Below are 27,839 nucleotides of genomic sequence, written 5' to 3' on the forward strand. Positions count from 1 at the left end.
AAGATGATCTTTAGTACTTGAGTTGTCCATTTCCTTCAATTCATATCCTTTCTGCCGATAAGATGATCTTTAGTGCTTGAGTTGTCCATTTCCTTCAATTCATTTGTAATTGTTGAAATGTGTGAACAATCGCATCCAAATCTTTGAATTGTTAAAGAGGAAGGCACTGCATTTCATTTTTTGCTTGTTTCATCTCATCTAACATCTTAAATAACTATAAAGAAGGGAACACTTTTTGTTGTACTTAGTTTACTCTCCAACAGTAATGAATGCAATATATGTCTATAACCACTGTTTGTGACCACTTCTTTTGAGCATGTTTGAATCTTTATGTGTAAGGAGTTCTACTCTCGCATTTATGTTCACGATGGGTGGTTTAACCTGATTATCATTACCATTCCCTCAGTGCCTATGAAAATCTTGTTCATCATCATCAAGTCTGTGGTCATCTGGAATGTTTTGTTTCACGGATAAGGAAATCTTTCAGTAATCTTTAAGACTGTCCTTTGACAACCGCAGAAGATCAAACTAATGTCTAGATTAAGACATGCATAAAGGAGCCAATGTCTTATGCTGTGGCACACTAATTGAGAGAGAGAGAGAGAGAGAGAGAGAGAGAGAGATGAATGTTGCTTGAAGTCAACAGACCTCAGAATATTGATTTCAGGAAAGTATAGTTCCAATTTTTTTTTCCTTGGAAGAAGGGATGACATCTAGCTACGAAAAGTCAATTGCTTTATACGTAACAACGAGAGAGAGAGAGAGAGAGATGAATGTTGCTTGAAGTCAACAGACCTCAGAATATTGAATTCAGGAAAGTATAGTTCCAAATTTTTTTTTCTTGGAAGAAGGGATGATCTTGTTATACAAGGTCCTCAGCATTTTGACGAAAAGTCAATTGCTTTATACGTAACAACCCTTTCTTGCAGTGATACTTTTGGGTTAATCTACTGGGTCTCCCAAGGCATTGGATACTAAGCTATTGCCATTGAGACTGGTAAATGGTTCGCAGAATGTCACCATGGTGAGATAAGGGAGAAGCTCAGTGGTGGACAACTGTTTCTTCTGCAAGCACTGTGAATGATCTCTGTCCATTTTGTTGGGGCATCAGGTTGTACTGTCCAGAAGGAGAGGTGGGTGTATCCTCCCCTAACTCAAGTTCCTGCTATGTGTTTCGTTCTCTGTGTTTCTATGTTTGTCTTGGTTCAGTGTCTTGATGAATCTAGATTGAAGGTGTTCTGCTGCTAAGAGCAGCTGCTGCCATGTTGGAGATGGATTTCCTGGTTTATGCTTCAATGCCTTACTTGTAAATCTAGCTTGAAGAGATGTTGTACTTGCATTGTTGGAGATTACATTTTTTTTTTTGGTCCTGTACTGCTTTGACTTCATATATAGGATCTTGTGGGCCAGGTCATGATTCACTTAAATCTTGGGCAGATCTAACATTTTAAATCTACACTGTGGATCTATCACAAACAACATATCCTTTGAAGGCAGATCTAAAATTTTAAATCAGTAGAAGTGTATCACATAGTTAGGAAAGTGGCGTATAACCCTGCTAACCATGTACCGGGAACCCTTATCTGACATGACTGTTCATATGGCATTGTGTTTGAAAGAATTCAACTTGCTTTCAAGGTCTGAGGGCCTGACGCTGTGATCCTATTATGCTGCATCGAGGTATACATAATTTGAATGTCATTGAGATTTTAGCCAAAGGCTCCTCCTAGGGCATTGGTCTAGAGGTAGGACTTAGGAGGACAACATATGATGTGTAGGTTAATAGACATAAAGGTATTTAAATCCTGCAAGGCAAACCTTATCCATCATATGATGAGTTGGTGGTTGATATAAATTTAAGCCATCTTTGCATTATTGTATTTGATTATGCAGTGAAACTGTAGTCTAGAATGATGCTCATGTCTTGCTTCTCAAACTGAAGTTGATCAAGCTTGCATTTCATCCTTTCCCTTGGATCATAATTCTTCCATTTTCATTTCTGCTCCCAGAGGTGGAATAAATATGGAGAGTTTAAGCAAAAGTTGTTATTGTAGTTAGAAGAATCGGACTATCGAGGATATTGCTCCTCAAGCTAATGTTAGAACCATGTAGTGGGGACCCGTTGCACCATTGTTTCAGATTTTTGGTTAACAGGAACTTATACATGATGTCTGAAAGCTTTAAATCAAATTTATCTGGTTTAAGATCATAATGATTAAAATATATATATTAATTAACATGATGAGTGATTGGTGGTTATATAAAAACAACCATTTATATACATGAAGATGCTCCCTGTATTTGATTATGCAATTGAAATTTGGTCTACATGAAGATGCTATTTGATTATGCAATTGAAATTTGCTCTAAAATGGTGCTCATGTCAAGCTTGGATTTTACCCTTTTCCTTGGCTCATAATTCTATCATTTTCATTAAAGTCTTAATATCTGTGATTTAAAGTTTATTTTTTATGAATAATTTTTAATATACAATAATAACCACCCCTACTCCACGAATAAATATTTATATATATTTAGTGAATTTCTCAATACATATATAGAATTTAGGCAAATATTATGAAGCTCACGTAAAATTTTTAATTTACTAAGGGGTTGTTTGGTTGGAAACAAGTTACCGGGATAACTTATCTTGAGATCCACCACCACCCCTCCCACCCAATACTAACCCCCCAAATAACCACCACGGATTAATTATAAACTATTTTATCCCAACCAAAAATGGGATAAAATTCATTTTATCAAATAATTTTTATTTTATATATTTATTTTCTAATATTTGAGAGATACTTTTTTTTATTTGAATTATATATTTACCATGTTCTGGGAATCCATCTACCAGTGTCCACCTATCCTTTTGGCGAAAATATACAGTTGCAGTATGATGTTTACATTAAATTATAGTATTAATTTTCCATAGTTAAGTGATAAGTTGAGGTTAGAATTTAGAATTAATCATATTTAAGTGATAAAAAGGTATGTAAATGACATACGTTATGTACTTATCGAATTGACCTAAACAGCGAGTACAAACAAGTTTTTAGGCTTTGGGACCCTTGTGCCAAGTGCCAATAGTGTAATTGAGAGTTATTAATCTTCGCTTATCTTATTAGGGACCAAAGGACAATTAATGTTTATGGGTAATAAGATAGTAGTAGTAGATGTAACAAAGAGCGTGTAGTCCGAATATACATATACAATATGTTAGTTGGATCCAATCATTTAACCAAACACAAGTGTTAGTTCTAGTGCTTATGTCATGGCTGGTTGTTGTGCTTCATAAGTTGGCAACCACCACATTCCAACTGCTAATATAATACAAACTAGACCCTTTATCCAACTCATAATTTCTTCCGTTGCACATAAAGTGTAAAGTTTATTAACATTGGATTTTTACATCAAACAACAAATACATAATTTATACTCCCTCTATTTCAATTTAATTTATCCAAATACATAATTTATACTCCCTCTATTTCAACAAATACATAATTTATCTCGAAGTTATTATTTGGATAATCAAATGATATTTTAATTTTTGAATGAATTATTAACTATCATGACTTATAGCACTTTTTTTATGTAAGTTTTAAATATTTAAAATTTATTTCATATGTATTGAATATTTATGTCTGAATCCACACCGAACATTAGTTAGTTTGATCATTGTACTCTGAATCGAGCCAAATAATTTGAAACAAATGAAGTATATAATTTATTTTATTTAATTTATAATCATTTAATTAAAATAAATTGTTATAATTTGATATAAACACAAAGTGGGTAACTGTTAGGGAGACATGTGCATAGTCCCAAAGTCCTTCCTATAAATAACTAAATCAAAACAAACACAAAAACAAAAAAAAAGAACCCTCCTTTCCTCTTTAGATCAGAGCCATAAACTTCCCAAATGGCCTGCAACGACGACTCTCATCTACAAAACGGCACCGTTTTCAAGCCACTATATAAATGACACCCTCGACGACAATGAGCTTAAAATGATTTTCACCTGTGATTAATTAATATAAAGTTTTATCTTATTAAATTACTTATACTTAATCGAAATATATTAATATGAGCTGGCGTAAATTATATCGGATATGATAAGTAAGAATATTCCATGAGATTATTTTATTTTAACTTTTATGGGATAATTATTCCACCGTTTTGGTACGTATAATGGGATAAAATAATATCGGACTAAATAATACTCTCTATCTCAATTTATATGATATAGTTCGAATTTCGACATTCAAACTTCTTCATTTTAACTGTGTATTCAGACATACAATCTTTAAGCCTTCTGAAAAATATATTTAAAAAAAGTATTATAAATCAACAATTAATAATTTAAAATATTTAAAGAACATATGAATAAATTAAATTTTTTTGTCCAAAGTCTTAAAAAACAAAAACTCTCACATATAAATTGAAAAAGAGGGAATATCCATTACCAAGCGCGATATAAAATAATTCCATATCCTATCTTAAAATTATTCTCCTTACCCGACCACCAAATAACCCCTCACTAAACTTAACTTTACGTCAATAATAAAATAGACTCCATGTGCATAGCCCCAAACCCCTATAAATAAAAACAAAACACAACACACAAACAAAACCAAAAAACACAAACCTCTTTTCTTCTTTTCTCTTCCATTAAATCAGAACCATAAAAAACTTCCCATATGGCCAGTCCACAAAACGTCACCGTTCCATCCCACTATATAAACGACAACCTCGGAGACGACGAACTTCGGGCCGTACTATCTCGTCTTTCAAACGACAAAGACAAGGAAGTATTCGGGCTTGTATGTAAACGATGGCTTTATATTCAAAGTACTGAAAGGAAAAAACTTTGTGTTAGGGCCGGGCCTCATATGCTCCGCAAAATCGCGGCCCGATTTACTAGATTAAATGAACTTGATTTATCTCAGTCAGTTTCTAGATCCTTCTATCCTGGTGTAACTGATTCTGATCTTAAAGTTATTGCTACTTCTTTTGATTGCTTACGTGTCCTCAATCTTCAGCACTGTAAAGGTCCGTTTATTTTTCTTGAATGTCGTTTTTGGTCCCTTAATTATTAGTATGTTTTATTTTACTCCCACCGTCTCAATTTAAGTGTCTTAGTTTGACTGGACACAGTTTTTAATCTTGTGATTTTAAATTAAAAACATAATGGGTGACACGTATCCTTTCCATCAAAATTAAGGGTAAATTTGCGCCAAAATATAACTGGACGGTATATTATTTAGACCGAAAATATGACGAGAGGGATATATTTGGACCGAAAATGTAATGAGGGGTAAATTTAAACTATTTTTGATAGTATAGGTATATATATGATAGACACGAAGTTTAAACTCCCTCCGTTCCAATTTCAGTGTCTTAGTTTGACTGGACACGAAATTTATGAAATTTAAGGATATTTTCAATGTTGTGGTTTTAAATTTAAGGTTTTTTTTTTTTTTTTAAATTTGTTGAATTTTGAATGCATTTTAACGTTTCATTTTTCAATTTAAGTGGGTTAATTTGATTGGACATGAAGTTCAAGAAATATAGGGGGACTTTTCAATCTCGTGCTTCTGAATTAAAGATGTGTATAATGTACTAAAATGTCCTTTGAATTTGAAAGTTTTGATTAAAATCTTTTGTTTGAAATGTTAAAGGTTTTCATGCAATATGGTGAACTTTCCTATATTGTAATTTATGGATTTTTATGATAAAAAAGGAGTAATGAGGTTTACGAAGTGGATTTTGGGGTAATTTATGGTTGGGTTTTTGAGAAAAATTAATTGCAAATTTGTAGAATTTTGTGTTTTTGTGTAAAGGTTATGTCTTTTTTGCTATGTGGTTTTGAAGTAGTAGCGAAAGGGATGATAGTAATGTTATATCATATGTAATCCAATTTTCAAAAGAGAGTGTAACTTTGTTGCTAGTCTAATGCTTGGGTGCTTCCTTGACACCAACAATATTTCTTCTGTGAACAATGAAATAAAATCTTATTGAAAATTTGTGCTAGGGAGTGCGGAGAATAGTTCGATTATCTCGGATCTTTTTCAGCATCATAATTAAAAGGCAAAGGGTAAATTGTGCTTCAAGTGTTCTAGTTGACTTAACTTGTGAACCAAATTTACAGGCATAACAGACAATGGATTGGCAGCAATTGGATCGAGTCTCTCTTCTTTACAGTCCTTAGACGTATCCTACTGCAGAAAGATCACAGACAAGGGGCTCTCAGCTGTTGCTGAGGGTTGTCGTGACTTGAGAACCTTGCATCTTGCTGGTTGTAGATTTGTCTCAGATTCATTAATGAAAGCTCTCTCCAAGAACTGCCATAATGTAGAAGAGCTAGGTTTGCAAGGATGCACCAACATTACCGACTCAGGTGTCTCTGTTCTGGTTGAAGGTTGCCCAAGGATAAAACATTTGGACATTAACAAATGCAGCAATATTGGTGATATTGGGATATCTAGCGTGTCCGGAGTTTGTTCATTGACACTTAAGACATTGAAGTTGTTGGATTGCTACAAAGTTGGCGATGACTCCATCTTATCCTTGGCCAACTACTGCAAAAATCTTGAGACACTCGTTATTGGTGGTTGTCGTAACATATCAGATGAGTCCATGAAGTCACTGGCTGCTGCTTGTAGTAATAGCCTAATGAAACTGAGGATGGATTGGTGCTTGAATATTACCGACTCTTCATTGGACTGCATCATTTCCAAATGCAGAAAGCTTGAGGTTCTTGACATTGGCTGCTGTGAGGAGGTAACTGATGCTGCATTTCAACAATTAGGAAGTGAAAACTTTATGTTGGGGATGAAGATTTTGAAGGTCAGTAACTGTCCAAAGATCACTGTTGAAGGAATTAAGAAGCTTCTGAAGTCATGTGAGTATCTTGAATATCTAGACGTACGGTCTTGTCCCCTTATCACTAAAGCAGGGTGCGAGGAGGCTGGAATTCAGTTTCCTGAATCCTGCAAAATAAACTTCACTGGAAGCTTAGCAGAGCCAGATGTGTTACTTTGAGCAGTACTTGATTAAGCAATGTCTTTGAAGGCCTGATGTCAGTTCTTTGTTCCCATTATTTGCCTTTTGTTAAGCATCAAGTTTTTCATTGTAGATTATTTCTTTGCCTTTCAGTTATTTGATACCAAACTCCTGTGTATCATCCTTGTAAATTACTAGTAGGCCCCATTGTTTGCTGTAGGTGTTTTCACATTGTGAATGAAATGAAGTCCATTGTTCCTACTTCCTAGCTTTACCAATACTGATGGTTTGATTGATTATATTTCTCGTACGACCTGTCCAATTATTCTGGTGGAATAGTTTCAATCATTGGAGTAGGACTTGTATTAGCTGGATGCCACAATCAGTCTGATATACTTGACACTGTATATTAACCTGTTGTAGAAAATAACTTGCCTTATTTTTCAGGTTACTAAATCCACTTTCTTAATAGTTATCTGTGGTTACAATTTTTGTAACCTGTATGCATAGAAGTTAAACTCTTGCAAAATTTTGTATTTTCAATTGCTAGTGCATCATTTTCTGGACGATAGTACCAGCTTCTGATTCATGAATGGGGTAGCATTCCAATGTGAGGAGACTACCTTAAAGAAATTTGTTGTAACATTTTTTTTTTTTTTTTTTTTTTGGGTTAAATCTCACAGACCAGAAAAATGATGATGATCTGTTAGAGTCTTAAATTGATATAGTGTGGTTCCTGACCTCCCAGGCCCCACTTGTGGAATTACACTGGGTATGTTGTTGTTGTGGTTTCCGACCTCAGCATAATGAATTACAACATGGAAAACACAGCAAAATGTCCCTCAAAATGACCTTATATTTTCAGCATAATGAATTACAAGATGGAAAACACAGCAAAATGTCCCTCAAAATGACCTTATATTTTCAACTGAAGACCTTCTATATCTTATTTTATTTTATCCAAAAAACAAAAATATGAAGACTATATATCATACTAAAAGAGACTTGAAGGCAGCAAACCTTGTGAATACAGTAGTAAATTAGCATATAAACAATCTAAAATGCCAATCCTATAGCATTTGGTTGTTGTTTTCATATATATATATATATATATGTGTGTGTGTGTGTGTGTGTGTGTGTAAAACTTGGGTCATAAAGTTTACTCTTAAGACAAGTAGAAAGCTAAATAAATCTTTAAAGAAAACACATCTGTTTGCATAAGTTTTACAATAAGTCTATCCATTCACATCAGCTCATAAGGCACAAAGCTTGAACCTAAAGCCTCCTTTGAGCAATGGATCTAGTTACAAGTTTTAACAGATCTCTAACTTCATTTTTCCATGAACATTTTACATTGAAGAACGAGAGGAAAAAAACGTTATCTTCTTATCTTGCTTGAACTTGAGATTGCCTGCTGCAGACATCTCAGAGTCTTTTGATGATTGAGGAATCCCATAAACCAGAACTCAAATTCATCCTCTGTAACTAACTGTATATACTTCTGTGATGGCTTTTCCATATTTTCACTCTCTTTTGCTTTCTTCATCTTACTTATTGGGATCGATACCTGCAAATTATGAACATACTTAGATTATACTTCACATGGTTAGAAAATACAGATAAAAGAAAAACTGAGCAGAGGGTTACCTTATAACGAATTCTAAGTAACTCTCCAGTTGGAGATAAGAGCTTTATTGATCTCTCACTGCAGAAAGCAACCCTAACAGTAGAGACGAAGAGAAGGCCTGCTATTGGACCAGCTGTTGTTGATAAATAGCATTGAGAAACCTTCAATAGCTTTTCATCATCTCTAACACTAAACTTCTGGTTGAATATCTTCTTCAAACCTCCTACTTGAAGAATTTTTGCTCCAAGGCTCAATTTTCCCTTCAAAGTTTCTGTTAGTTTCGGGCTTAGGCTCACTGCACAATTAAAGGACATTTAAATCAATACTCTCTATCATATATACTTGTAAATTGTGGCTTCTTGCATGAATTTTGTACTTCATGACTCTTATCTGTCTTCTTTAGATTTACTCTAGTGTTTTACCATGATTTCACTTGCAATAACTGAAGGTGAAGTTTGGCCATCAGTATTTGCAGATAGTGAACTTTTTAGCATTTAAAAATACAGGTGTAATATTGAATAAACTTGTCTGAGTAGCATTTTCGAGTGAGATAATGGTTTTCGCTCAGAAAACTATTTAACTTTTGGTTCAAGCCGAACTCATGTCCATACACAATTTCTTCTTTCAAATACTCTTTTTCAACTTAAACTTCAGATACTTCTTTTTTTAACTTAAACTAACTATTTTCTTAGTGATGTTATCAATAAATCTTTTGAGGTCTTTATGGAGAATATAAGTGCTTACCATGCTCACGGATGCCTTGTGCAAGACAGTCCATCCTTTCTCCCAATTTGTTCATCTTACCAATGACATATTTTCCTGCATATTCAAGAATATTTTTATTTTTATGATCTCTTCATTCAAGGGTCATCAAGTTGAATCTTCATCAAGAGACAGGGGAAATACTCACTTTGCTTTATTTGAGATTTCTTTGAAGTTGCATATGGAACAATATGGTCTTCACAAGCAGATAGGGCCAGTAGTCCTTTTGGCTGCCTTTCAAGTGAGCATACTGCTGAACTCATGGGGATACCGGCCAAATTTCCACCGAGTAAGTTCTTCATTGTGATTCTGATTTTGAGATGGAATATTGCCTGTATTGTGAAGGGGAATATTGCCTGTATTGTGAAGGTCAGTGAGAAATATTTAAGTCTGGTTGATGGTTTAAGAACATTCCTTGTAGTATTATATATAGGGGTTTGTGGAGGAGTTGATGAATCTTTTAACTGATTTTTGCATGAGTCAGCTATGGGTCATCAGAAATAACCGCAAAAGATCATGCATGTGCTTTTTTAGAATTTTCTTTTGTACCAAGAAGAAAAGGTTGTCAGGAAGATGTGGGAGTCTTCAATAATCTTTTTGTTGATTGAAATTTGGAATATTCAAAAATCAAAGTGTAGTGCATGTTCAACCTCTCCCTTTATTATTTTTAAATCCCTTTGCTTGCATCAATCCATTAATATATGTCTTTTTCTCTTCCTCCAAAGGTTTTGAAAATGTATTCTTTTAGCCGTCTGGTCAATTACAGTAAACTAATCTCATGCTGACTTATTTTGTTATCAAGATTTGTGTGCACATGTGGTGTTTTCAACTTTTGAGTTGGCAGATTTGCTTTGTGATGTAACATACTTTTACAAGTTGAGCAAAAGTAGGAGAAAGCTTTGCATTGCATTTTGAAGTCATCTTGTCAAAACTAGTAAGGTAGTTTAATTCACCTTAAACGATTTTTTTCCCTTTTCTATGCAAATCTATTCGTGAATTCCATTCATGGGCCATGTTTCTCTACAGGTGCATGCGATTTTTCTTCTTTTCTTTTACCATAATCTTATTTAGTTTCTTCTTAAACTTCAATTGATATTATCACATGCTTCTCTATTTTTATGGTTTCTAGTTGATAATTAGCAAAATTCCTCATTATGCCCTACACTTGGCATGATTTATTTAGTGCACTCCTAAACTTTTTGTGGTCCTAATTACCCCTAATTCTTTTCACAAGCTTTTAGTGCATAGTAAAATTATCTCAAGTTAGTTTTATTAGGCTTGTATGATTTAAGGTTGACAAGAGAATGATAAAAATTTATGACATTAAAGTTAAGTGGTGGTCCACAACCACCACTGGATTGTCCCCTTTGAAACATGAACGAGGCATCCATGAACTTCGATCTGTTGCTTTAATAAATCATGCAAAGGAAAAAAAGTAGCCATTCAAATATTTCAATCTGTTTCATAGGGCCAACAATTCTGGTTTATAATTAACTTCTTAGTTGAAGTATTTAACTTTTAGGAATTTTCATTTTCCTTCTTTTAAGGCAGTTACCTTATCTTGCCTTTTTTTCATCTTTTCTTGAGGTGTAAAGGCAGGATTTGTTGGCCATTTATGCTGACTTTATGTGGAACACGCCATGCACTCATGACAAATGATATTAATTTTTTGAATAAACTAACTTATTTTCTTTTTTACTTTGACCTACTTTTGCCTTCGAAAAATCTAGAGAGATATGTCCAGTATTTTTTAAGCATAAAAAATAATTGTATTTTCTCTTAGAAAAATAAGAAGCAACATTGAAGAAGAAAGAGTTTGCCGTGTCAAATTCACTGCTTATAGAGATATTGCTAGTATATTCTTTAGCAAAAATGAATTGTACTTGTAAACTCCGCATTTGAGATGTTGATTGAGTTAGTTGGATGGTGTAAAGTTAATATGGCTGTAACTTAAATGTTAACTTATCTGTTCGCTTGCTCGATATGGAGATCAAAATGGACTGTGGGTTTATTTTTATAGAACTCAGTGAGATGCATTTGACAAAGGAAGTCATTCTCTTTTATGAACAAAAATCGTGTCTGCTGTGATCACCACTTTAACCATGCAAATATTACAAACTAACTCAACAATCCCCCAATAATTTATAATATATCTCATAATATCATACATACCACTAAGTATCTTGAATAGACTTGAACTTTTCATTTAAAAATGTTTGTAAATACTTTACAACAGTTTGATATTAGGAAATTGGTGGTAATCCAATATTTTGCTCCAAAAGCACTTTTACAATTCACTCAATTATTTCATGGAAAGTTGGAATTAAAGATCAAGCCTCTAGATCTTATTTTGAATCAGCACCACTTTAATATTTATTAAGGTGGAATTAGTCTACTTTGTCCATGTTATCTCTCTAATTAGTTACATCCTCATTAAGAATTTATTGTCTCTTCTTAAATGCAGCTATCGTTATATATGTTATGTTCAGACACATTCAACAATTCCTTAGTTCCTCACATAATACTATTGGACTCTTTATAGTGGGTGTTCATGCTCTGATAAGGGGGGGATCAAGATGGACTTTGACAAACAAAGGCGATTACCCATTGAACTTGTTATGTTTAGAGTGTCTACTAACTCAAATTGGGCTCTCATTACTTGTGTTTAGTTGAAGGGATTTTTGCATGGTAACAAAAGATTAGTTACTGGATTGTCAAATAGATCTCATGATTAACCCAATTCAACTATCATTTCAAGAGCATTTGGCTTCAGAATACTTTCCTCTTTTTATTCTTTTATGGACTACATAAATCTTATCGTCCAACACAAAGGAGGGTAATCCCTTTTGACTGCTCAATCCTCACGGTATAATTATGCAAATTCTATCTGAAAATCTCTTCCGGTGAAACAAAATAATTAAGGGAGCTCCCTTTGTTGGGAACTTTCGCTCCATAATATTCTAATATGCCTCTCTAGGAGCATTACGATCTGCAACTCGAATGGTCTCTTATAAAGTGATGACTATGCCAAGTCCCAAAAGATGAAATAGCCTTCTGTTTGCATTAGTTTTACAATAAGTCTATACATTAGTATTAACAACTAAGGCTCAAAGCCTAAAAATCCTAAAACCTCCTTTGAGCAATGGAGCTAGTTACAAGTTTGAACAGATCTGTAAATTCATTTTTGCATCAACATTTGACATTGATGAATGGGCGTATTAGGAAACAAAATGAAAAAGAAGAAGAAAAAAAGGTTATCTTCTTAGCTTGCTTGAAGTACTTGAAATTGCCTGCTGCAGATATCCCAGTGTCTTTTGATGATTAAGGAATCCCATAAACCAGAACTCAAAATCATCCTCTGTAATTACTTGTATATACTTCTGTGACGGCTTTTCCCTATTTTCACTCTCTTTTGCTTTGTTTATCTTACTTATTGGGATTGATACCTGCAATTGTAAAACAGGCCTATTAGATTATGCTTTATGTGGCTAGATAATTTGAGATGAAAGAAAAATAGAGCAGAGGGGTACCTTATAACGAATTCTAAGTAACTTTCCGGTTGGAGATAAGAGCTTTATTGATCTTTCACTGCAGAAAGCAATCTTATCAGTAGAGATGAAGAGAAGGCCTGCCATTGGACCAGCTGTAGTTGATAAATAGCATTGAGAAACCTTCAATAGCTTTTCATCATCTCTAACACTAAACTTCTGCTTGAATATTCTCTCCAACCCTCCTACTTGAAGAATTTTTGCTCCAAGGCTCAATTTTCCCTTCACGGTTTCTGTTAGCTTCGGGCTCAGGCTCACTGCACAATTAAAGTCGAAACATTAAGGACTTTACGGTCTGTACTTTCTGTCATACATGTAAATAATGCTTGTTGCACAAATTTTTGTACATCCTGACTCACTAATCTGATGTTCATTAGATTTACACTTGTGTGTGGCCATGATTTCACTTGCAAATACTGATGTCATTATTTTCAAGTTGATTTTTGGCGCCATATTTGCAAATACTAGTGAAATATATTAAAAACTTGTTTATGGAGTTTTTCTGGTGAGTTGATGGTTTTCATTCATAGTACTTCACTTTTCTTCCAAGTAAACTCATGTCCGGACACAATTTCAACTTCGAAATACTTTCTTTTTCAACTTAAACAAAAACTTGTCTTGGTAAATTTTCGATAAATTTTTTAAGTCTTTATCATGAATATTAGTGCTTACCATGCTCACGGATGCCTTGCGCAAGACAATCCATCCTTTCTCCAAGTTTGTTCATCTTACAATCACAGATTTTCCTGCATATTCAAGAAAATTCAATCTTAATGATCTCTTCTTCAAGGGTCAGTAATACTCTTTATAACTACTACAAGATCAAGTTGATTCTTCATCAAGAGATTGGAAAAATACTCACTTTGTTTTAATTTAGACAAGATCTTTGATGTTGCAGATGGAATATGGTCTTCACAAGAAGATAAGGCCAGTAGTCTTTTTGGCTGCCTTTCAATTGAGCACACTGCTGCACTCATGGGAACACCTGTGAGTAAGTTCTTCATTGTGACTTCTGATTTTGAAGAGGATTTTGCTATATTGTGAAGGTAACTGAGAAATAATTAAGTTTTGGTTGATGGTTTAAGAACATTCCTTGTAGTGCTATATATAGGAGTTTGGGAGAAGTTGATGAATCTTTTAACTACTAACTGTTGCATGAGTCAGCTTTGGGTCATCAGACAAAAGTAAAAAAGAAGATGTTGTGCTTTTTATTTAGAATTTTATTTTTTACCAAGAAGAAAAGGTTGTCAGGAAGATGGGAGTGTCGATTGAGATTTCAAAAGTTTCAATATCTTCCATGATCTTTATGTTGATTGAAATTTGAAAATTGTCCAAATTCAAAGTGCAGTGCATGTTCAACTTCTCTTTTCTATTCTTTGTTTTTCCCTTTTCTTTCAGTCCATTAATTAATTTATGTCGGAGATCAAATTTCAGTAAAAACAAAAGAAAGTTAGGAGATTTTTGTCACACCCCAACTTTTGATAGGGCATGACGGGCATCCGACCCTTACTTAGGGCCGAGCGAACCCGCTGGTTCTCGTTCTACTCATAATCTCACTGGACTCTTAAATCATGAAATGAGTGCATAATGAAAGCTTTTCAAAAAAACATGCTTTTCGTCTTTCTCAAATCAAGTAAGATCCGTAATCATATGAAATTTGTAACATAATGCATAATGATACATCGGCTTAAAGATATCGACATGTTATATACGTACTCTATTGCAAAGTCTCTAACATAAATCCGGATACCATAACATAGATACTCGACCGGGCAACACTCCGAAAGGAAAGCTCGTCAATCCAGCTGGAACATCTTCTACTAATATCCTCTACTCATTTGTATACACGCGTTAGGGGTCCAGTAAAGGGGACATCGATACGAATAATGTACCGAGTATGTAATATGAATAACAACATAATATAGATATGGAAGGTAACATGGAATAAGAGAGATCGTACATGCGGATGCCTCATAAGGCGGATGTCATGCTCTCTTTAAAAAAACTTTTTCTTACATACATATATATAATATCAACATCATAACTTACCCGGCCTTTTCGGGACTTGTGTGCACATGTGTAACGTAGTCGGCAGATTTGTTTGTAGATGTAACCGGTACTTTGGGACAAGTGTGTAAAGTAGGGCCCTTTCAGACATTCGGTGTAATACCAATCGATCATAACTGGTTGCACAATAGGTGCCGTACCCGGCCGAATATAGCGCGGTTCCTGTGAGAAAATACACACATATATATAAAGCATGCATGAGAGCCCAATCAAAGCCACAACTATATGGGCAAGGTCGGTAGCCTCCGATTATATTATGGATCAATCATTATCGTTTATCCCACCTTGAAGGAATAATTATTATAAGGTGAGACCAACAACAATGAATAAAATCGAGACAACCATGAAATAAGCTCAATAATCTCATAATAGCATTAAAATCATAAGCTTTGGAATTTCTTGAATTAAAATCATCATCATCATAATCATCATAGAAACATTCTCGTCTTTAACATCCTCATTCATATTGTAAAAACATGTCCGTTGTTGTTGTCATAAAAGCTTATAGAATCATTTTGATTCGGAAAATAGAGACATTTTGGAAAATATTTATGGATTATCAAGAAATAAGTCATGCCTTTGAATCATGAACTCTATGAATCATGAATTTCTAGCTTTTGAGAATAAGAATATTCTTGGGAAACATTTATGGATTCACATAAAGGGATCATGGGACATTTGAAAAACACCTATTGGATTCATAAGAAAAATATCCTTTAGAAATTAGTTTTATTAACATACTTTGTTCAACCTCGGTGCCATGCACACTTATTCGTCAATGTGAGTCTACATTTAAGAGGATTCACACTATCATTGGACTCATCATAGTATACTTATACTAAACTTTCAAGTCAAACTACTCTATACTCTACCGAAAATCTTCTCCTTTTATTTATATCTAGCCCGAATTCTCAATACCAAGTCAACAACCAATAACAACAACGAAACAACAACAACCTCATTACTACCAAAATATTCCATCAAATACACCATATGATATTTTCTCCAACTCCTCCACAAACGAATTCGCTACATAATTATTTCATAAATTTATCTCCGTAAATAAGCCTTAAATGATACCAAAAAGAAAGATTCATACCTTACTTCCGCTAATACCGCGATATCTCCAATACTTGACTTATTCCCGGACCACAAATTCACCGCAACACAATATTATAATCATAACTATGCGGCGGAACCGAATCCGGAGATTTTTACTTAACTCGCATTGAAATTTAATGGAGGGAAGGTTGGAGAACTTTCTAGAATTGTTGGGAAATATTTTTTTTGCTGGTTTCTTTGAAAATGATTAAACCTTTTATATAGTTGGTCCGAAGTTTTTTGAGCCATCGTTCATCCGCGGAAATTATTTCGAGACCTAAAACTTTTATACACCGATCTCTTTATTTGCATACTTGGATATGTCAAAACTTCATACTATTGTATAACTTACAAGATCCCAAACTTAGCAAAACTTCTTTTTTTTTGATTCGTTTAACCTCCAACCTTCGCGATACTTTACTTATCACTTGTTGAACATAACATAAACGCTTATAACTTCAAATATAATAGTCCTTTGAGCTTATGTGACTAACCTATGGATGCAACTGTTTAACGCACGAAAATACGGGATGTACAATTTTTTTCAGTAAAATAAAGGTATGGTGGACAAAACTACTCAATACTTGTGTTGGCCAGATATAACAACAGTGGCGGAGCCACATAGACCGTACGGTGGTCAGTTAAACACGCTTAGTAAAAAATGATACTGTGTATATAGGAAGTGATTACTATATCTATAGGTCAAAATTACTTTTTATACATATATATTTAATCTTGAACACTCTTGACGAATTCTGGCTTTGCTACTGCCTATCGCCGTAGCAGATATACTTAGGGGAGCAGTAAAAGTATACACAAGCTCACCTGGATGCCTTCGTCGACCTAAAAAAATTGCATCTTTCTCAGTTTGCTATAGAGGTTTGGAAATGTCTTCTTTTGGCTGTTTGGTCAATACAGTAAACTAATCTCATGGTAACTTATTTTCTTATGAAGATTTGTGTGCACATGTGGTGTTTTCAACTTTTGAGTCGGCAGATTTGCTTTGTGATGTAACCTACTTTTACAAGTTAAGAGTAAAAGTAAGAAAAAGCTTTGCATTTTGAAGTCATTTTGTCATAACTAGTAAAGTAATTTAATTCAGCCAAAACGACCTTTTTAACCTTTTCTATGCAAATCGACTCATGAATTCCATTCATGGGCAATGTTTCTCGACAGTCGCACGTAATTTTTGTTTTTTTCTTTTACTTGACAAGTTCTGAAAGTTTGAAAAGACACACCTCTACTAAGTTGAAGTGTTTATCTGGTCGCTAACTAAGTTTATTGTCTAACTTACAATACGTGCCAAGTTTAAGGGACTATCTAGGACTTTAGCCTATTCTGTTTCTTCTAAAGCTTCAATTGTTATTATCACACGCTTTCTCTATTTTTTATTGTTTCGGGTTTATAATTGGTAGAATTAACTCGTTACCCCTTAAATTTGGCATGATTTATTCAGTACATACTAATTACTTCAGATTCTTTTTACAAGCTTTTAGTGCATAATAAAATTATCCCAAATTAGTTTTATTAGTCTTGTATGACTCGGTGCCATTCAAATATTTCAATGTGTTATGTAGGGTCAACAAATTTGGATTATATTAACTTCTCTTTTAAGGTATTTACCTTATCTTGCCTTTTTTTTCAATCTCATCTTGAGGTGTAAAGGCAGGTCTGTAGGCCATTTTTTCTGACTTTATGTGGAACATACCAGGAGAAATGGGTTTTTACAATCCTGACAAACTTTATTTAGTTTTACGGCTTTTTTACAAAAAACATAAGAGAAAAACTAAGAGACCTCGAAAAATTTTTTCTATTCAAATATTTAGAGATCTCATTTCCTCGAACATACCATGCACGAATGACAAATGCTTTAAATTGTTTGAGTAAACTTACTTTTTTGGTACTTTGACCAACATTTGCCTTTGGAAAACAATAGTTAGAAATCTTTTTGAGAGAAAAATAAAATATATATATATATATATATATATATATATATATATATATATATATATATATATATATATATATATATATATATATATATATATACTTCTTTCATAAGGAAATTTAAATATTTAGTCCGAATTTTAGCCTTGTCATGCTAATATATATATATATATATATATATATATATATATATATATAGGAGGTTATATATCTTGGGTCCACTACTAGATATGTACACATGAACATGTATACGTATGAGAAGAAGCTTGTGAAGTTAATAATGGATCGGCCAATCTGATAATTTGATTGGATTTAGTTTGTAGCCAAGTTGTTACAACTTTATCTTGTCGTTACCATTTACTAAGGACATTACAAGAAACTTGTTTTCTTTGGGAGAGACCAAATCAAACCAAACAATTTTTCCACACATGATCTGCACTACTTTTCACAATTTTAAAGTGGTCTTCTTTACAAAAACAATAAAATATTCAAATATTTCTTTAGTCCTATAAGATGTGGGAATATGATATCTAAACAATCTTATAACATTTTTTAGAAATTTTAAAATATTGGAACAAAAGATAATAAAAGTTAAAAAAAAATTATTAAAGCCAAACAATAGCAAGATAATAAGCTAACCAAGGCTTAAAAAAACATTAGATAGTACTAGAAATCTAAAAATAGAAAAATGCAAGAAAATTGCTAAAAAGTCCCACACCACTAATTTTGTTCCATCTTATCATTTTGGAAAATTGTCATACTTGGTTGTGCGCGCACGCATATTTTTATGGGAGATTAACCTATATATACATAATAAGAAAAGTATTTACAAAATATAACGGAACTTTTCATTTTACAAAATATAACAACATATTACTTACAAAATATATAATTTTCGCTCCATTTTTTTAAAAATATTTTTAAAGAAAAACATTAAAAAACTATTCCCGCTCATGGCTAAAAAAAATAGCTCAAAATTTGTTAGTATGTAAATGTGATAAAAAAATCAAAATATATATATATATATATATAAATATATATATATATATATATATATATATTAATATATATATATTATGTATGAAAATATATATAATATATATATTTCATTCGAGGCTTAGAATTTCGCTCAATCAAATGCGTAAAGTTCAATATGTTTTCGGAAAATTAATAACTATATATATATATATATTATAATATTATATAATATATATATAGGCTTAAAAAAAAAAATTTTTGTAAGAAATGTGTATATCTTGCTCAAGGCTTAAAAATTTTGCTCAAAATTTTGTGTATAAAAACTGTATGAAACATTTTGCTCACATATACACATTTCATACATTTTTCATAGAGTTTTCATACACAAAAGTTTGAATGAATTTTTTAGACCTTGAGTGAAAAAAATTATAATTAAAAAAAAAAAAAAAAAAAAATACAGTATGGAAAATGAAAATCCGTTATATTTTGTAAATTTGTTGTTATGTTCTGTAAATAAGGAAAACTATCATTATTTTTTGTATTAAAGAGTCTTAAGTAGGTATCTTATGTCATTTTCCATTATTACTCCCTCTATTTTAATTTATATGACCTTTTTTTCAGTCAGTCCAGAATGACACATCTCCTTATTTATAATAATTTAACTTTAAACTTTACTCTCTCTGGTCCAAAATAATTGAGGTTTTAGAACTTGGCCACATGAATTAAGGAATTCACTTAATTTTAAAAATTAAGAGGTGTATTGACTAAAATATCATTAATTAAGTGAGGCTTTAAGTCTAGAATAACAAGCACTAAATTTGTTCATTGAATTAAGAATGTGTTAAAGTTAAATTTGTAACAAGAATGAAATATCTTCTTGGTAAACTAAAAACCTCAATTATTTTGAACCAGCTTTTAGAGGCTAAATCCTCAATTATTTTGGAATGGAAGGAGTACCATTTACGCTTAGTGAGATGATTTATAGCCACACAAATATATTCGGCTTGTTTAGACCCTAAGATTCAAAAGTTGTCATTTTTTTTTTTCGTCATTTCAAATTACATCACATAAAATTGGTGAGTAGGGTCATTTGCACAAAATGCCCTTATTCGGGGTGATTTACTTTGTACACCCCTCAAATTGTTGGTCTTGGATTTTGCCAATCCGAAAATTCCTCTAAGATTTTGGTTTGAACCAGCAGAATATATAAAAAAAAAAATCGCATGGTAGAATTTCATGGCAAATTAAGCCTATTCGAACAACTTTTTTATATTGGGAAAAAAAAAAATTCGCCTTGCGAACAAATTTTTGCCCTAAGGCATAACTATATTTTGCTTTATAAGACAGAATTTGCCTAAGGCATAACTTTTAGTTCTGCCTTATAAGGCAGAATTTAGTTATGCCTTAAGGTAAAAGGCAAAATATTTTTCTTATCGATTTTTTGGATGAAGGTTTCGAATTCATAACCTCAAAATATTTTCGGCCACTTTTTTAAACACACGACAAAAACTAAAGCCCAGTAATTTGAGGGGCAAAAATTAAAGATAATCCGCGCAAAAAAATGGAGGGAGTCTGACCATTAAGTTGAATAATCATTGACTTGAGTCAACGGATTACTGTCATTGACTTGAGTCAACGGATAACTCTCATAATCATTGGCCAAACATATTTTTGCGTTGAAAGGCCAAAATAAGGCCACGTCTCAGATACTATTTCCAGTTATCTGTAGGTCTTCCCTTTTCTATATAGGAGAACTAAGTAATACTATATACTCCACATATACAAATTAAAAATCCAGGAGAAGCAAGAGTGGAATAGACCAACCAAAGAAGAAACAGCCAAATCAAAGAGGTAATTTTCAGCATTGTCTCATTCTATGCTAAACACTATCAATTAATTGACTTTATAAATAAAACTATGGATCATTAATACTTTTGGTCCCTAAATTAATGATAAAGTATACTTTTGATTCTTGTGATATATGATTCAATATATTTAACTTTCAATTAATTGAAACGTGCTCATTTGTAGGAAATTCAAGAAAGTTGTTAAAGAGGGATGGAGCATTCTATTGAGATTACTCCAATAAATGACCAAATTCCACTACTCCAAACTAAAAAAGATGAGGTCTCTCTCTCTCTCTCAACTATTTAAAAAAAAAAAAAAAAAAACAGTTTCCTTTATAATTAGTTTTTTATTTCATTAGCACACATTTATTTTTAGCAGTTAAGTATATATATCATATAAGACCTAATAAATATAACGCACTCATATGAATAAAATATATGGCCAATTATCCGGTATCTCCTATAAAGATTGTTATAGTTTGTATCTTATTTTTTGTTACGTCTGCATTTCAAGAGATCGTAGGACTTTTTAGACTACTTCTCCGTCCATGTAATTTCAGGTCTACCTTACTCTTTTTTAACACATTCACTCATCGTGATTTTACACCTATAAACCAGTGCATTTGTAGGTCGGCATAGGACAAGTCAATCAAACCATCTTAGGTGTCCTTGATAATATCTTATGTGTGCTACTTGCACCATCTGGAGAATGTGGTCATTTGTTACCTTTTTTATTTTAGGACCATAGAATTTTTACATCTACATCTTTGTATATTAATCTCGTGGATGTGTCGAACTTAAGTTCAACGATTCTAAGGTTCACTTCCGTAGATCTTTATTAGTATTATGATTAACTATTTTAACTTTGATGGACATTCTTTTATCACATAACACTACCATAACATTTTTCATTTCAACCATCCGATTTTAAGTTATGTCACTACTAGAAAAACTCATATTACATGGGGAATTTCTTGGTGATTTTGAAGAAAAATTTGCAGGTAATAAATTTCCTGTGAATTTTTTTGCCACACAAAATCCACTGAAAAAAGCTCGTGGATAATAATTACCTGTTGATTTAAAATTCCCTAGGTAAACTACCTGGGGATTTCAATTCTGCAAGTAAGTTGCTTGTGGAATCTCTTGCCAAAAATACTAATAGTTTGCAAAAAAAATTGGTAAAAGATCATGAAAAAACAAGGAATTTTCTTGCGAATGTTTTCACAAGTAAATCCGCATGAAAAAAATCCCAAATAATCCGCAAGCAAGTTCTTGGTAAAAATTCATGGAAGAGAATTTAGTTTATTATATTCGTAAAATATTTTAATTTTATTTATCCACATTTAATTTATCATATTGATTATTTTAGTCCGTAATTTAGTTTCAGTATATTTGATTGACTACAATATTTTCTGGATATTTAATTTAGTTCGTTTTACAATGTGTTTGGTTGACTACACATCTAGTTTCTGCATTTAGAATCATCACTTCACCGAATGGCAAACACCATTATTTTGGTATCAAGTTTTGATTCCTACAAGACCTATACGAGCTAGTGGTCGTCTTGCGGTAGTTTTTCTACTCCCTCTGTTATAATTTATGTAAACATATTTCCTTTTTAGTTCGTGTCAAAATGAATGAACTCTTTCCTAATTTGGAAACAAATTCACTTTATGAAATGATTTACAACCACACAAATATTTAAGACTTATTTTGAACCACAAGTTTAAAAAATCTTCACTCTTTCTTAAATGTCATGCTCAATCATATAGATTCACATAAATTAAAACGGAGGGAGTATTATATATAAATGTGAAGAGATGACTAACACAACAATGCAAATTTGTACCACAAGTTATATAAATTGTACAGTTTAATCAATTACTTTTTTATCTCACGTGAACATATGTCATAGTACTGAATATTTATCTCTTCTCATGTATACACGTATGCACTTCAATTTTAATTCTCCAATACATTTATTTCCTCCATGCACTGATACTTGTTGACTTTTGAGTTTTGACTTTTCAAATTCTTTAAGAATTAATAAATGAAGTACTCCTTCCGTCTCATATTACTTGGCCATATTGCTAAATTACTTTTTTATCCCACGTGGACATATGTCATAGTATTGAATATTTATTTTCTTTTCATATATACATGTATGCATTTCAATTTTAATTATCGACACATATTTATTTCCTCCGCAATGAAGTACTCCCCCCGTCCCACATCACTTGGCCACATTACCAAACTACTTTTTTATCCCACGTGGACATATGTTGTAGTACTGAATATTTATTCTCTTCTCATGTATACACGTATGCATTTCAATTTTAATTCTACAACACATATATATTTTCTCCGTGCACTTTCACTTGTTCACTTTTAACTTTTCACATTCTTTAAGAATTAATAAATAATGAAGTACTCAACATTACTAAAAATATATGTCCAAGTTACTTGTTCATTTAGAAAATCAAGATAAAATTAATTAAGCCTTTCCCAACTTACTCTCTCCGTCTCATATTACTTGGCCACATTACTAAAAAGTAGACCTGTGTCATAGTACTGAATATTTATCTCTTCTCATGTATACACGTATGCACTTCAATTTTAATTCTCCGACACATCTATTTCTTCCGTCAACTTATACTTGTTGACTTTTAACTTTTCAAGCTTTTTAAGAATCAATAAATGAAGTGCTCCCCTCGTCCCATATTACTTGGCCACATTACTAAACTACTTTTTTATCCCACGTGGACATATGTCATAGTACTGAATATTTATTCTCTTCTCATGTATACACTTATGCACTTCAATTTTAATTCTCCAATACATATTTATTTGCTCCGTGCATATTTTCTTGTTCACTTTTGACTTTTCACATTCTTTAAGAATTAATAAGTGAAGTACTCAACATTACTAAAAATATATGTCCAAATTACTTGTTCATTTACAAAACCAAGATAAAATTAATTAAATATTTCCCATCTTACACTCTTCGTCCCATATTACTTGGCCACATTACTAAAATTATATGTCCAAATTACCTATTCATTTAGAAAACCAAAATAAAATTAATTAAATCTTTCCCATCTTACCCTTAGTAATAAATGTTCTTGAAAATAGCAATGCAAATTTGTACCTAAAGTTATATAAATTGTACACTTTAACCAACTACTTTTTTATCCCACTTGGACATATGTTGTAATACTAAGTATTTATTCTCTTCCCATATATACACGTATGCACTTCAATTTTAATTCTCCTACATATATGTATTCCCTCCGTGCATTTTTCCTTGTCTATTTTTGACTTTTCACGTTCTTTAAGAATTAATAAATGAAGTTATATATTTTATCATAATATCAATATTTATTGGTGTATAATCTCAATAGCCTCGTAAAAATGATTTGAAAATGAGTAATTAATGTGGAGGGTAAAATAAGGAAGAAAAATTTCTTTCTCTTGATATATTAATTGTCACGTCCCAAAATACCCCCTAGACGTGATTAGCCCCAGCACACACCACTGGCCAGGCGAACCACATTTTCATATCTTAACCTTAATTTTGCAGCATTAACCAAATTAAATAAGCACTCAAATAATATAATAATTAATTACGGATAATTAGTGTCTCAAAATATTAACCAAATAATCTCGCCCAAATCTCACACTAAACCATGGAGCATCTAAGAGAATTACAAAAGACTCGGGTTTGTAAATCCCGAAAGAAAAAAAATTCCTAGGTAAATCCCCAAGCAATAATCCTCATCTAAATTCGCAACAACAAAATCCCCAAGTAATTCCCAAGTTAATAAAATTCTCAAGTAAATCCCCAAGAAATAATCCCTAGCTAAATTTACAGAAACATAATCTCCAAGTAATTCCCTAGGTGATAAAATCCCCAGATAAATTCCCAAGAAATAATCCCGGGTAAACCCGCAAGTACCAATACCTGGGGATTTTCCTACGAGTTCACAAAGAAAATACTTTTTATAGATTTTTAGTTATTTACCTACGGAATTACCTATGAAAATGATACCTGGGGTTATTTTTTCAAATAAATCCCCAAGTAATAATTTGGCGCTAAATGGCGCAAAATTTTCTTGCATTTACTCGGGGAAATCTATTTACAGGTAAATATTCTAGAAATTAGGAATTTTTAGATTTTCCCATGAAAATTCACAGGAATTACATGTGGAAAAAATTCATAGGTAAAATCTCCATGTAATTTGAGCTTTTCTAGTAGTGTATGTAAAACACAGGATCCGAAGCAATCATCAAAAGGAAACAAAATAATGAGTACTCCACTGAAGAATATGTAATTGCTTGCTTATTGCATAGTGCTTCTAATAAACATTTAAAATTTCTTTGTTAAATCAATACTACGGAAGCAAACTATATTTCTCTCTTCTCTACAAAAAAAAAAAAAGTTTCACTTATATTTCTTTTTTAACTACTTTCACCCCAAATTTTTATAATTTAGCTTGAAACTCTTTATATTGCAAAAGACCGTGACTCTTTTCCACTAATTACAGATAGATGAAGGGAGGAAAATGGATCATTTAATCAAGATAAAGGAAACAAATGGTCAAGATCCATCAGGATTGCAAACAAATAAATCTGTAAATCAAATCTTCGATGAAAGATTTGAGAAGCTAGGCAAGTACTCGTCCATCGAATCTACCCCCATATTCAAAGTGAGTGTGGTGTTGAGTGAATCCAATCCAGACGCTTATAAGCCAAAATTGATCTCCATTGGTCCTTACCATAAACACAATCCTGATCTTGGATTAACGGAAAATTACAAGCTGCGTTACCTACAACGGTTTCTCAAGCGGAAAGGAGGGATGGATGTGGAGAGTTGCATCAGTGAAATGGATAAACTAAAAGATGATGCACTTAAATGTTATGCTAATAGAGAGGACCTTGGCAGTGATATTACTGCAAAATTTTCACAAATGTTGTTGCTTGATGGCTGTTTCGTGGTTGAGTATATTCGAGAGGATCGTGGAGTAGAAGACATGATTATCAAGCCGTGTTGCATACGTGCTCAAGTACGTCAAGACTTGGTGTTAGTAGAAAACCAACTTCCTTTCTTTGTCCTCACCGAGCTTCATGACATGACGATTGACGAAGTTGAAAAATCATTCACAGAGATAGTAGTGATGTCAAGTCTTGTTTCAGGGAAGATAAACCCTGCATCCTTTCTAGAGACTAAAGGTCATGAAGAAGATATCAAACATTTAGTTCACGTAGTACACATGTCATGTAAACCTTTAGGGACTAAGGATATGCCAAGTAATAAGGACCACAGAGCGCGGCATAAGGTCATGCCAAATGCAAAAAATAGCTTTTTTCGGAGTTAGCTTCGAAAAAGATGACATGTTTGGAGATAGTACAAGTATATTCGATATTAAGTTTGAAAATGGATCAATGAAAATCCCTTTATTTGAAGTCTTTGATGAGACGGAATCCTTCCTGCGTAATCTTATTGCTTACGAGCAACAATATCTTATTGCTTACCAGCAACAGTCGGGTGAGGTAAGTCATGCGTATTTCAGTGATTTTGCAGCTTTCATGGATGATCTTATCGAGTCAAACAAAGATGTGAGTTTGCTTCGCCAGAAAGGAATCATCAAGAACGAGATAGGAGAGGACAAAAATGTGGCTAGCCTCTTCAACAAAATTGGGAAAGGGGTCATAATTTCAAATAGCTTCTATTATGAAGAACAATGCAGAAAAGCAATTCAACATTGTGAAAAACCATGGAACAGAATGAAGGCAAATTTGAGGCACAATTACTTTAATAGTCCTTGGGCAGGAATTTCAACTGTGGCAGCCATCATACTCCTCTTACTCACACTTACACAGACAGTTTTATCTTTCATAAGCACTTGTAAGGAGTCGTCTTAATTTTATGACATGGTTGATTAATTTTGTTAATCCTTCTACTCTGGATTTATCAGTACTGATCTATTCATGTAATTTGTGTGTTTGATGGGCTTAATATTGTATTCAAGTTCCATTAATGGATTTAGCATTTCTAGGCAGATTCATATTAAATATTTACAAATGAAGGGATTTGTAAGTATGTTAAAATCTTAAAGATACAAAATCGTGATGGCCTGTTTGTAAGTTGATGTTTAATATAAGTGGCCCTTGTAGTTGTTGTTTCTATTTAAATAATGAACTTCAATATTTGTAAATATCTATTTTGACATGAGCATTTGTAAATACTTTAACAGATTCTCTAACTCAAGATTACGTAACCGATTCATAAGTTTACATTATCATTCGATGGAGATTAACAAACCCATATTACAAAGCGGGTTAATTAGGCATAGGCATATGAGCAGCTATCATTCCATGTACATCCTAGATATTTCGTTGATTTTCTATTTTCATGGATTATCTTATCCACTCGGACAAAGATGTGAGTTTTCTTCGTGGAAAAGGAATCATCAAGAATCAAATAGGAGAGGATAAATAAGTGGCTAGCTAGCCTCTTCAACAAAATTGGAAAAAGGGTCACCGTTTATTCCGATTTCTATTTTAAAAAGAATGCGAGAAAATTAGTTTATTTCTATTTTAAAGAAGAATGCAGAAAATTAGTTTAACATTGTGAAAAACCATGGAATAGAATGAAGGCAAGTCTGATGCACAATTATGCTAATGGAAAATGGTCAAAAATGCCTTTGAACTTTCCGAAATAGACCACATATACCCTCCATTTGTTTTTTATACCAAAAAAAGCCCTCGCCATCAGTCCAAGGGACCACAAAAGCCCCTCTCATTAACGGGCTGCCACGAATGCTGACTGGGCAGTCCGACGTAAACAAATGCCCCCATGGTTGTCCATCTTGATCCATGTGGCAAACCCCCCCCCTCCCGGTTTAAATCAATGCTTTCTTCTCCAAATTAGAATCCTAATTTCAGAAAAAA

At 32.8% G+C, this 27,839-nt stretch overlaps 3 protein-coding genes and 1 pseudogene across 3 annotated transcripts; 2 read left to right on the top strand and 2 right to left on the bottom strand.

Annotated features, from left to right (window-relative positions):
- The first annotated feature begins 4,615 nt into the window (after nucleotides 1–4,615).
- On the top strand, nucleotides 4,616–7,272 carry LOC132044626 (uncharacterized). Its single transcript, XM_059435125.1, has 2 exons — nucleotides 4,616–5,058; nucleotides 6,158–7,272. The coding sequence occupies exons 1-2, from the start codon at nucleotides 4,707–4,709 to the stop codon at nucleotides 7,048–7,050; spliced, it is 1,245 nt and encodes a 414-aa protein (XP_059291108.1). The 5' UTR covers nucleotides 4,616–4,706; the 3' UTR covers nucleotides 7,051–7,272.
- Nucleotides 7,273–8,188: 916 nt separating this feature from the next.
- Nucleotides 8,189–10,028, bottom strand: LOC132044627 (putative GEM-like protein 8). The gene is made up of 4 exons (XM_059435126.1): nucleotides 9,549–10,028; nucleotides 9,383–9,457; nucleotides 8,659–8,933; nucleotides 8,189–8,578 (listed from the first exon to the last, which is right to left on the bottom strand). Exons 1-4 carry the CDS (start codon nucleotides 9,700–9,702, stop codon nucleotides 8,390–8,392), a joined length of 693 nt encoding a protein of 230 aa, XP_059291109.1. The 5' UTR covers nucleotides 9,703–10,028; the 3' UTR covers nucleotides 8,189–8,389.
- A 2,409-nt stretch (nucleotides 10,029–12,437) lies between these two features.
- On the bottom strand, nucleotides 12,438–14,133 carry LOC132044628 (putative GEM-like protein 8). The gene is given in 5 exon segments (XM_059435128.1): nucleotides 12,438–12,846; nucleotides 12,931–13,205; nucleotides 13,621–13,680; nucleotides 13,683–13,694; nucleotides 13,811–14,133. Coding segments are annotated over 5 exon segments (681 nt in total). The 5' UTR covers nucleotides 13,953–14,133; the 3' UTR covers nucleotides 12,438–12,654.
- Nucleotides 14,134–21,099: 6,966 nt separating this feature from the next.
- LOC132044619 (putative UPF0481 protein At3g02645) lies at nucleotides 21,100–26,810 on the top strand (annotated as a pseudogene).
- The last annotated feature ends 1,029 nt before the right edge of the window (nucleotides 26,811–27,839 follow it).

The sequence above is a fragment of the Lycium ferocissimum genome, unplaced genomic scaffold, assembly GCF_029784015.1.
Source record: "Lycium ferocissimum isolate CSIRO_LF1 unplaced genomic scaffold, AGI_CSIRO_Lferr_CH_V1 ctg5043, whole genome shotgun sequence".
Taxonomy (NCBI): domain Eukaryota; kingdom Viridiplantae; phylum Streptophyta; class Magnoliopsida; order Solanales; family Solanaceae; genus Lycium; species Lycium ferocissimum.

Excerpts from the sequence above, each read along its gene's own strand:
- LOC132044627 (XM_059435126.1), bottom strand. The coding sequence starts at position 9,702 with ATGAAGAACTTACTCGGTGGAAATTTGGCCGGTATCCCCATGAGTTCA. Across the intron at positions 9,458-9,548 it reads GAAATCTCAAATAAAGCAAA|GAAAATATGTCATTGGTAAG; the intron begins GTGAGTATTTCC and ends TTGAATATGCAG. Across the intron at positions 8,934-9,382 it reads ACAAGGCATCCGTGAGCATG|TGAGCCTAAGCCCGAAACTA; the intron begins GTAAGCACTTAT and ends TTAATTGTGCAG.
- LOC132044626 (XM_059435125.1), top strand. The coding sequence starts at position 4,707 with ATGGCCAGTCCACAAAACGTCACCGTTCCATCCCACTATATAAACGAC. Across the intron at positions 5,059-6,157 it reads CAATCTTCAGCACTGTAAAG|GCATAACAGACAATGGATTG; the intron begins GTCCGTTTATTT and ends CCAAATTTACAG.